At 37.0% G+C, this 12,500-nt stretch overlaps 1 protein-coding gene across 4 annotated transcripts in view; it reads right to left on the bottom strand.

Moving 5' to 3' along the window:
* The window catches only part of LOC143038484 (putative glutamate receptor), a 63,326-nt gene that overhangs the window by 21,863 nt on the left and 28,963 nt on the right, over window positions 1-12,500 (bottom strand). For all 4 annotated transcript variants that reach the window (XM_076207721.1, XM_076207717.1, XM_076207718.1 and 1 more), the window contains exon 4: window positions 4,169-4,342. In XM_076207721.1, coding sequence (XP_076063836.1) covers window positions 4,169-4,342 — 174 coding nt within the window. The remainder of the gene's footprint in view (window positions 1-4,168; window positions 4,343-12,500) is intronic.

The following is a 12,500-nucleotide window of genomic DNA, read 5'->3' as shown; positions in this document are numbered from 1 at the left end:
TCTGCCTCATCTAGCCTTGGCGCAAAGAAGATTTATGCCGATGAGTAAAAGCAGCAACGACTGCAACAGCACTGTAGGAGAGAGACCAAACGCAGAGTATGGGATCCAGTGTATTTAACGTTTTGCCCAGCAGGGCTTCTTCAGAAAGAACACAGTGGAGAAATATCTGACTCCTTATATAGCCCGAGCTTGCGGGGAAAAACAAACATAAAAACGGTGCACACGCAATTTGCGCAAACCGCTTGTTACTTGATAAAAGAATATTGGAACATGAATATGATATGAAGACTTACATTATGAATAGTGCCATCGTTAGACATAGATTCGATACAGGCCACAATGCTGACTGGAATGATTCTAAGATTATTAAATATAAAAACCATACTATGAAACGTAGATGTTTTGAATTCTGCGTTTGTATCTCTCACTGATAATATAAATCAGAAGAGTGGATTGTTTGCAATAAATAAACCATTAGCAATTTTGATAACCAAGTAACAAGCGGTTTGCGCAAATTGTGTTTACACCATTTTTATGTTTGTTTCTCCCCGCAAGCTCGGGTTATATAAGGAGGAATCAGATGTTTCTCCACTGTGTTATTTCTGAAGAAGCCCTGCTGGGCGAAACGTTGAATACATTAGATCCCATACTCTGCGTTTGGCCTCACTCCTACAAGATTTATGCCCTTGGGGCTATGCTGTTGAGCTGATCACCTGCCTGTTCAGTCCCTGCTGAAGGTGGCGTCATACTAGGCATTCCTTGCTGGCATGCTACTTACTTTTGTCATTTCGTTTGAGTAAAAACGACTTCGGTTAGGATCCTTTTGTTTTTCGAACTTCCAAATGTCAAATTACTTTTTCGTCATAGTGTGAGAAGCTGAGTGACGAACTGAGAGAAATAATACTTATACGAATGTAAGACACTGTGGAGATGCTCTTACGGAAGTCTAGAATATTGTAACCGAAGTCGTTTCTACTCAAACCAAGAAGCGAAAGTAAGTAGCATGCTAGCCTAATGTGCCATCACCGTAGCCCAATCCTTTCGTAGATATGGCTATTCTTAGCCCGACAAATACAGCCCTGTGTCTTTGACTTCTATTTTATCCATTTTTTGTGCCTATTTTTAACCATCTAACAGCACACGAACTGAGCAGTAATCATCAATGTGTAAAGAATTGGTGATCTCTCAGCTTTCGTGTCTTACTCTTTAGATGTCTTTAGTGAGACACTATATTGTGGTAGATATATTCAAATTTTTCAATAGTGTCTGGATGAAGTCAGCTTCCCAAGCTGTTTTTTTATCTATTTATTTTTATCTATCTTTTTTATCTATTCTTTTTTGACGACAGCTGTCTTAGTTTCTACTTTCTAATCTATGATTTTTTCCAACCGTTTTATATTTTCTATAGTAGACGGTTGTTGACGGTTACCATATATGTGCTTTCGATATTCCTGAAGGTTTTGTAATAGCTCTTGCCATCTTTCTTTTTGTTCTGAAATAATCTATCGAGCCACACATAGAGCCCTGCAATCACGTATACTGACAGGACTACTACATTTTTGCACGTTCTTCAAACTTTTATTTTCTAAAGATAGCGACGTGGCGTAAGCGAGCTCGCGTGCGCGTGAATTCGGGTGAATACGTCTCATCCTTTGTTATTCCCGGTGAGGAGCTAAGACACGTACCTACTGTCAAACTTTATTTATTTATTCATTTATCTATTTTTTGGCGGGGTAAGGGCTGTTGTACAGCTGTTGGGGCCTCTGTTGAGATTATCTTTACAATGATTTGTAAATGTAATCGTGCTTTGGCATTTTTATACTCTGAAAAGGTAAATAGTTGTTGCTAATGGCGACATTTTTTTTTCTAGTGTCTTCCGGTAGTTGCCAGCCTTTTCAATTATTAATTCACGTAACATGCCAGTGCTGACTACGTGACATGGTCTACCTACAGTATTGGCATAAACTTTGTTAGCATTGCTACCCTGAGTAATGATATCATCATTATCGATAGTAGTATCATAACTGCAAGGCTTATCTTTTTGTAAATGATTTGTTATAACGTTTCTTAGGTTATATTGTCATTGTTATAGGCTTTATTATTACTATTATCATTATTAGAGTTATTATAATTATTATCCTTAACACTATCATCATCATCGTCATCAGTATTATTATTGTTATTATTATTAGTTATTATTATTATTATTATTATCATTATTATCATTATTATTATTATTATTATCATTATTATTATTATTATTATTATTATTATTATTATTATTATTATTATTATTATTATTATTATTATTATTATTATTATTATTATTATTATTATTATTATTATCATCGTTATTGTTGTTGTTGTTGTTGTTGTTATTATTGTTGTTATTGTTGTTATTGTTATTGTTGTTATTATTATTGTTCTTATTGTTATTGTTATTATCATTGAATCCATATACTAACCCTATAACCATATATAAGATATGTCACATGCCTGACAACTGATCCACATGCATGCAAGAGGGTGTCGACAGGCACTGGCGCCTTACAATAACTCCAATCTTGCTAATCTCCACATTCCCAAATTGTAAACTTCTGACTCAAACATACTACACGTACCACGTCACCGCCCAACGGAAAGTTACCGAAACAAGTACATAGTGTCTACAAACAGATCATTAACCATTTCCTTATACCTACCAAACTACACAATCATAACTATAATCCATACGTCACGTCAAGACACACTCACTAATACGAACTAGATGCATTGTACTACAACTCACAAATATTATTGTATAAATCCCAAACCTATGATATACCTGTAAAATCTACGCAAATATGCAAAAATAGGCATATCCACTTATATATGCGGCGACTGCGTCGCCATAGGAGACTCTCCCTTAGAGGGAACGTCTGGAGACTCTCCCCATACCTCTTTGCTTCAATAAATCAAGAGAGCCCGAAAAGACTACATTCCCTGTCACTTGTGTAGCCATTAACCGGTTACACGACTGGCGGCGTTGCATCTCACCCAGAGAGCAACAACAAAAATGGCTCCAGCACTTTCAACTTGTAATGTGAAGAGAGACTGGCTAAACTGGAGTTACCGACTTTGGAGCAAAGAAGAGAGAGAGGCGACCTACTGACCATGAAGGGCACAGAAATAATCGATAGAGAGGACTTGTTGAATTGGGACAAGAGAAGCACAAGAGGACATGGAAAGAAACTCAAAAAAGATAGTTATATAAGAGATCTGAGGAAGAATGTTTTTTTTACATAGAGTGGTGGACACTTGGAATAAACTGAACGAAACAATAGTGTGTGCAATTACCATTCACGAATTTAAGAGCAAACTAGACACTGTGAAATACAAAGGCGGGACACCGCGAGCGTAGCTCCCCTTCCCGTAAAATACAACTGGGTACAACTAGGAAAACACACACACACACACACACACACACACACACACACACACACACACACACACACACACACACACACACACACACACACACACCGAAATTATTTCGGTATCGCTGCGCTTTGGGTCGTTACTCTGACTCTCGTGGGCGAGGAGTTGAATGTGTGTGTGTGTGTAAGGTCATAGCATTACCCATAGATCGGTCATACGAGCTCTGAGCTCTCTTCCGGGAGGGAAATAGCTGTCGATCACGAGTCCAACACGTAATCCAAAAGACCAAGGTGAATATATATGCACACACACACATATGCACACATACACACACATGCACGCACACACACACGTACGCACGCACGCACACACACACACACACACACACACACACACACACACACACACACACACACACACACACACACACACACACACACACACACACACACACACACACACACACACACACACACACGCACGCACGCGCGCGCGCGCGCGCGCGTGCTCACGCGTACACAAACACACTATCCCTTTGCAAAAGTGGGACTGTTTCGGCTTGCACTGTATTTCTTTGTGTGCGTGTGAGAGAGAGTGTGTGTGTGTGTGTGTGTGTGTGTGTGTGTGTGTGTGTGTGTGTGTGTGTGTGTGTGTGTGTGTGTGTGTGTGTGCGTGTGTGTGTGTGTGTGTGTGTGTGCGCGCGCGTGTTTGTGGCAGCAAGGTAATTAAACAAAACTGATGATTTCTTTGCCTGATGAAGTCGATAGGTGTCGGGAAGTCGACGTACTGTGTCCTGTGGTACGTGTTGTCGAGAGAGGCCACAGCTACGTCGGCTCGACCCTCTACCAGCTCGCCCATGAGTCCCGACCAGGAACCATTGTCGAAGACACCAAATTCGTGGTCCTCTGGCTGGCGGCACGTATACCTGGGAAAGAAAGGTCGCGGGGTTAAATTACAGCTTTTGCACAAGAAATTCTGTGGCTGCCACAGAGACGTGGTAACTACAGTTGATAAATGAAGAGATAAAAAAGGTAAAAATTACGAGTGGTATATACCTACTTCACGTCTATTCTATCCTTCTCCTTGGGGCGTTCTAACAAAAAAAACCACGGCTTCGAGGTAGTCGAGAACAGTCTACAGGTTCGAACAGATATCTTTAGGCATAGAAATGTTATATGAGTCTCTGGTGTGTGTTTGCATGACAGATAACAGTCCTTTGCACCACCGACAGAGTAAGATCAATAGAATCGCCTAGAAGCAGCCAGAATAAAGCCTAGAATGTAAGTTTCCGGACCGAAGGGGTTTTATATTTTCTGTCATGGGCTTGTGCGTGCATGGACGCTTTCTCCTTTCATTCCATTATGAGATGTACGTGTGTATTTACCTAGTTGTATTTACCTAGTTGTATTTTGCGGGAAGGAGCTAGGCTCGTTGTGTCCCGTCTTTATGTCTCATTTTATCTAAACTATTTTTAAATTCATGTATTGTTTTTGCACACACTACTTTCTCATCTAACTTGTTCCAAATGTCTATTACTCTGTGAGGAAAGCTATTCTTTTTCAGATCTCTTCTATAGCAGTCTTTCTTAATTTTCTTTCCGTGTCCTCTTGTATTTCTATCATCGCATTTTATTAGATCCTCTATATCAATAATTCCTATGCCTTTCATGATTCTGTAAATAGTTATCAAATCTCCTCTCTCTCTTCTTTGCTCTAGTGTCTGTAGCTCGAGTTTTGCTAGTCTCTCTTCATATGATAGTTTTGAGAGTGTTGGTGCCAATTTTGCAATTGCTCTTTGTATCCTTTCAAGTTTTGTTATACATTTTTTGTACTTGGTGACCACATCGTTGCTGCATATTCCAGTCTTGGTCTTATCAAAGTGATTAATATTTTTTCACCATTTCTTCATCCAGGTATGTAAATGCCACTTTGATTGTTCTTATTAAATTATAAGTTTCTCCAAAAATCTTGTTTATATGTTTCTCAGGTGACATATTATTCATAATAATGACTCCCAGGTCCTTCTCATTTTTTCTTTTTTTATTCCTTCTCCCAATTTATATGATCCTGTTATTCTTTTTTTGCCTTTTCCAAATTCCATTATACTGCACTTTTTGGTATTGAACTCCATCTCACACTTCTTACTCCATTCCCATACTTTATTGAGATTACAAAGGATTACAAAGGCGGAGCATGCCGACAGGAGACCTTTTGATCCATATCTAGGTCGGATGCCAAAAAAAAAATCATATTAATAATAAAATAATAAATAAAAACTATGATAATGTAAATAACAAATAAAATACATAAGTAAATGCATAGGTATAGTTAAATAATAAACAAACAGGTAAATAGTAAATAATAATAAATTGACATATAACTAATAATAAATAAAAATCAGACAGACAGATAATAACAAAACAAAAACAAATAACACTGGGGAACACTCATTTTGTTGCATTTAAAAAAAGACTTTTCTATAGTCAACTTGAGTGTGCTGATTTCAAATCTGAAGTCGGGTTTTGTCTGCAAGCTACAGATTTTATGCAATTTGACATTTTTATTTATTTTTTAAATTTTCGTTATTATAGGAAATTGTAATATCAGCCACAATTCTTTTGTTCACTTGAATCTTAAAACAGTATGAAAGCCATTTCTGTACATTTATTAAGGCAAAAGAAACAGAACATTAACAGAACATCTATCCCAAAGTTAGATTAGCATCCCTCAGAACATCACCACAGCTGATGGAAGCTTATCAATTTCTTTGTGTATTTTTTTCAGGCAGGAATTTGCGTTTGTAACTTTTGCGTTTGTACATTTCATCTGGGCAATTTCGTTTAATGCTCCAGCAGTAGTCAGCCATCATACTTTTGTCCCAGCGCCCTTGGTAGCGTTCTTCCATGATCTTTAGGTCTTGGTGGAATCGTTCTCCTTGTTCGTCACTCACAGCCCCCAGGTTGTCAGGGAACTGATCAAGGTGGCTGTTCAAAAAATGAAGCTTGATGCTCATGTTGCACCCGAGATCACGAAAAGCGAGGAGCATTCTGTTCACAAGTTCACTGTCGTTCTCCGCCTTATTGTTTCCAAGGAAGTTCTGAACGACTGCCACAAAGGATAACCATGCTGCCCTTTCTAAAGCGGTCATCTTAGCAACAAACTGATCATCACGAATTAGGGTTCGAATCTGTGGGCCATCAAACACGCCTGCTTTGATCTTCTCAAATGATAACCCTGGTAAAGCTGTGATGATGTGTTGGAAACATTCACCTTCGGTTTCCAGTGCCTTGACAAATTGTTTCATCAAACCTAATTTGATGTGAAGAGGAGGAAAGATGATCTTATCTCTGTTTACAATTGGGTCTTGTATGATATTTGGCATGCCTGCTTCAAGGGTGTCACGAATAGGCCAGTCCTTCTGGACCCAATGTCTGTCTCGTGCTCGGCTGTCCCACATACAGAGGAAACATGGAAACTTGGTGAAACCTTTCTGTTGTCCAAGAAGAAAGTTGACCATCTTTAAGTCTACACAAATTATCCAATTGTGCTCATGATACTTTAATAAGTCCATGACCATTCTCATATCATCATAGTCTTCCCGCAAATGCACTGAGTGACCGACAGGTACTGCTCCATAAACATTGCCATTATGTAAAAGAACACACTTTAGACTGCGTTTTGAACTGTCTAAAAAGAGTCTCCATTCAGCAGGACTATAGTAAGGTACACCCAGTTCTTTGAGAAGCCCTGGGATGTCATGGCAGTAAACAAACTGTCTTTTGAAAAGAAGGTCACAAAAAGCTGGTCACGCTTTCTGAAATATGATACTTTAACAGAGTGATCAACAAGATTTCTGCCTTGTAATCTTGATGCCAAAAGCTCTGCTGCTTTCTTTGAAAGACCTAAATCCCGCACTAAATCATTCAGTTCAGCCTGGGGAAGAGGCTTAGGGACGGGGAAAGGTTCAGTGTCTGAAGAACAGTCCTCCGATTGTGAACACTTTTCTGACAATTCACTGTCACAACTGTCTTGCTGGCTTGTATCATGTCCAATGTCTTTATCGTCCAATGAAGGCAAGCCTTTGAAAACTGGAACAGGTACTTCTTCAGAGTGCGGAACAGGCCGAATAGCTGAGGGAATGTTCGGATACGTAATCTTATGTCGGTTTTTCTTCCCAACACCCGTTGTGTTTACCATGCAGAAATAACAGTCAGTTACATGGTTGGTGGGTTCGCGCCAAATCATTGGAACTCCAAAAGGCAGACCTTTGCGTTTTCCTTTGGTCCAGTCTCGAAGCATTTCCTCACAATTGTGGCACACAACATGAGGAGCCCATTGCTTGTCTTGATCACCAAAATGAACTTCAAAATATGCCTTGTAGGCACGCTTGACGAACGAGGATATGTTACGTCTCTGACGATTGAGTGTGTAACATCCACATATGTAGCTTGTTTCTGCAATGATGTCTCATTCTGGAAGCCATGTTTGAACTGAAACAAAAGAAGAATGATCAAAATATTAGAAGCTATCTATATATATGGACGTTAAAATGCTTATACATGGTTTACGCAAGTTCACATATGTACAATTTCATTAACCTCAAATTGCATACAAACTAGAGCTTGTAGAGAAAAACTAATTTCAGATTTGAAATCAACGCCTAAAACTCTTTCAAAATCAGTTAAAATATCCAATGCAACTCAAAGTTACTGAAAAAGTGTTCCCCTGTGTAATATAAGATAAATTATAATCATTACAGCATCTTACTTAGGTGTTTATCTAAATGATTCTTAAAGCTTCGAACTGAACTACATTGCACTACCTGTGCAGGAAGTTTATTCCATTCATTAACTACACGGTTGGCAAAGTTGTTTCTACCTACTTCCAAATTGAATCTATTTCCGGAGAGTTTAAGACCATTGTTTCTTGTCTGATTCTCATTCAATGTAAAAATTTGGTCACTTTTGATGTTGTCAATTCCCATTAGAATTTTAAAGACCTGTATCAAGTCACCTCTGAGTCTACGCTTTTTTAGGGAAAACAGATTCATATGTTTTAGTCGATTTTCGTATGATTTATTTTTTATATTTGGAATCAGTTTTGTGGCTCGCTGTTGTACTCTTTCCAATCTGTCAATGTTTTTAATGAGATTCGGTGACCATACGGAAACAGCATATTCCAAATGTGGACGAACTAACGATTTATATAGCTTGTTAATGAGTGATGGACTTTTGAAATCAAAAGATCGCGCAATCAGTCCTAGAATCTTATTTGCTTTCTCAGAGGCTGAAATACACTGCTTGGATGATTTGAGGTCGTTACTGATAATTACGCCGAGATCTTTTTCACTATCCACTTTTGTTAACGAATTTCCAAATAACTTGTAATCGTACTTACTGTTATTTTTACCTATGTGCATTACCCTGCATTTACTTGTGTTAAATTTCATTAGCCACTTTTCAGACCATTGCTGTAATTGATCTAAATCTTCTTGAATATCTAATTGGTTTGAGTGATCATTTGCCACTCCGCACAGTTTTGTATCATCAGCAAATTTGGAAACAGTAGATTTTAGTCCATGGTCTATATCATTTATATATACTATGAATAAAAGTGGCCCAAGAACGGAACCCTGAGGAACTCCACTTGCAACACTTTTCCATCCAGAAGTTTTTTAATTTAAAACAACTCTCTGTTTCCGATCATTCAACCAATTACTAGTCCAACCTAATAGGCTACCACTTATTCCATGCAAAGCTAATTTAGCAAGTAGTCTTTCGTGTGGGACGGTATCAAAAGCTTTTGCAAAGTCTAGATATATTAAATCTATATTGTTTCTTTTGTCATAATTCGAGATAACTGTGTTGTAGAATTCGAGTAAGTTAGTCACGCAAGAACGTTTCCGTCTGAAACCATGCTGGCTATCATTTATCAAACGTTTACTTTCTAAATGATGTTCGATAGCATCTCTGATGATAGTTTCCATTATTTTTCCTACGATTAAAGTCAAACTTATAGGCCTATAGTTATTTGGTTTCTTTTTGTCACCTTTTTTGAATATGGGAGTAACGTTAGCTAGCTTCCATTCTCTTGGGACATCTCCGGATATGATGGATTTCTTGAAAATAATTTCTAATGGAAGAACAATCTCATTTTTCATTTCCTTTAAGATTCTTGGATGCCAACCGTCAGGCCCTGGTGTTTTATTAACTTTGAGTTTGTCTATACACCTTTTATTTTTTTCTTTTGTTATATTTACCGTACCGAGTAAGTTTACCCTAGACTTTTCACAGGTTTCAGTTTGGAATTCACCTTGAGGTGTTTCGTTTACGAATACCGAGCTAAAATAATTGTTTAAGATATTACACATTCCTTCATTTGAATATTCAAGTTGACCGTCATCAGATAATAGTGGACCAATGTGATTCCTAACAACCTTTTTATCTCTAATGTAACTATAGAATTCTTTGGGATTCTCTTTGGATTTATCAGCGATGTTCATTTCGTATTGTCGTTTTCTTTTCCTTATTCTTATTGTATTGTAGTGACTCACAATCTTCTTCCGTGTTCACTTTTTCTAACAGTTTTGCGTCATCTGCAAAGAAGCTCATGTAACTTTCAATTTCTTTATCCATATCATTAATATATATAGCAAACATTATTGGGGCCAAAACTGTTCCTTGGGGAACACCGCTTACTACTTCGTCCCAGTTAGAGTGTTTGTCTCTTACCACTACTCTCATTTTTCTTTCTTGCAAAAAGTCTTCCATCCATTTAAGCAGTTTGCCCTGTATTCCTCTTTCAGTTTCTAATTTCTTAAGTATTTTTTTATGTGGTACTTTGTCAAAAGCTTTTTTTAGGTCTAGAAATGCACAATCAGCCCATCCATCTCTTTCTTGTATTATACTTTTTAAATTGGTGACGCATGATCGTCCTTGTCTGAATCCAAACTGCCTTGGATTTAGTGCGTTGTTTTTTCTAAATACTTTACCCATCTACTTTTGATAATTCTTTCACAGATTTTTGCTATTGTGCTTGTTAGAGAGACTGGTCTATAGTTGGTAGGGTCTTCTTTATTTCCTCCTTTGTATATAGGTACTATATTTGCTCTTTTCCAATCTTTTGGAACTTTTCCTTCTTTCAAGGAACTGTTTATTATGCTTTGTATTTTGTCTGCTAGTTCATTCTTGCATTCTTTCAAAACCCAGTTTGCTATTTCATCTGGTCCATGCGATTTTCTGACATCAAGATTACTCAAGTGTTTCATTATTTCATTCTTTATTACCTCTATTTCTTTCATAGGTTGGACTTTCTCTTCCCATTCGATCTCTCCAGGTTGTATGTTCTCCCTTGTAAACACCGATTTAAAATGCTTGTTTATAATTTCTGCCATTTCTATTTCCTCTGTGTATTCAACTCCTCCTTGTCGTAATTTATCTAATTCTTGTTTGTTTTTCAGTTTGTTGTTTACAAATCTGTAAAATAGTTTTGGTTGATCTTTACATTTTTCTATGACACCTTTTTCATATTTTCTCTTTTCATCTCTGCACTCTTGTACATATTCATTTCTATAACTAGTATATATCTTCCATTTATCAGGTCTTTTGTCTTTCTTCCATTTGGTCCAAGCTTTATCTCTTTTGTCCTTCAACTCCTTACAGCTTTTGTTGTACCAACACTTTACATGTTCTTTTTCTTGTTTTTGTCTTGGGACATACCTTTCCACTCCTTATTTATAATTTTTTGTCAAAATATTCCATTTCTCTTCTACTGTTGTATCTTCTTTGTGTATTCTTTCCCAGCTTTCATTTTGAAAGAATTCTCTTATTTTATTCAAAATTTATTTTTTCATACATCAATCTTCCTTTTCTATATTCTTCATTTCTTTTCATGTATTTTTCGTTATTTAGTTCTAGTTCTATCAATATGTGGTCACTTTTACTTATTGGTGTCTTGTATTCTATCTTTTCCACTATTTCAGGTTCTGATGTGATTATTAGGTCTAGTATCGATGGTTCTTCTTCATTTCTATACCTAGTGTTCTCTTGAATCCATTGTGTCATTGTGTGGTCAATAATCATCTCAAGTAGAACATTTCCCCATGAGTCTTCTCCACCCTTTACTGTCATCTCTTCCCAGCAGACTTCTTTGCAATTAAAGTCGCCCATCATAACTATTCTTCCTCCATCTTCCATTATCTTATTTAATGTTATTCTTGTGTCTTCTAACATACTTTTATGTTCACTCTCTTCCCGCGAGGCTGTTTTTGGGGGCACGTAGTTTATTACAAACTTTCTGCTCTTCTTATCTCTGTCTTCTACTTCTATCATAATCATCTCTACTCTATTCTTTCCATATGTGACATTCTTCACGTTTATATCCTTCTTAGTCAGGAACATAACTCCACCCCCTTGTTTTATCTCTCTGTTTCTAATCCAATAATTATATGCATTGTGTCCTGTGCTGTTGGGTGGTAGTGGACCTTTTAATTTTGTTTCTACAATTCCCATTATGTCCGGTTCTTTTTCCTTCAGATACTCGTTCAGTTCATTCAGTCCTATTATTAATCCATCTATATTTGTGTAGGACACTCTTAACTTTCTGTTATTTCCATTTTATTCTCTGTCTCTTTTTTGTTTCTTTCTCTTATGGTCCATTTCCTTACTTTCATATTCACTACTCTCCAATAGAATTCTTCTTTTTCTGACTCCGTTCTGTTCTCGTTTTTTTCTTTAGCTTTTTTCCTTTTCATTTTCTCTTGCTCTCTTTCCTCTTTATTTATTTCTCTTTTTATCCATACCTTTTTATATTGTTCACTTGCTACTAGTTTCCCTATTTTTGCTAAGATATTCTCTGCTGTTGTTTGTGACCTGAATTTAATCTTAATTGGTCTGGTCTTATCTGTACTATATTTTCCGAGCCTAAACTTCTCTTCAATTTGTTTCATGATTTCAGGTTCATCTTCCTGAACTAATTCTAGTAAACTGTTTACTTTTCTTTTTTCTCTTTAATTCTTGTGGTTCCATTTTGGTTAAATTTCTCTTCCATTCCTAATATAATTTTACATTTCTTTTTGTCTGCTAA

This window comes from Oratosquilla oratoria, chromosome 24 (genome assembly GCF_046742065.1).
Source record: "Oratosquilla oratoria isolate Oo_2021 chromosome 24, ASM4674206v1, whole genome shotgun sequence".
Classification (NCBI taxonomy): Eukaryota; Metazoa; Arthropoda; class Malacostraca; order Stomatopoda; family Squillidae; genus Oratosquilla; species Oratosquilla oratoria.
This window is presented reverse-complemented; position numbering and strand designations above follow the sequence as displayed.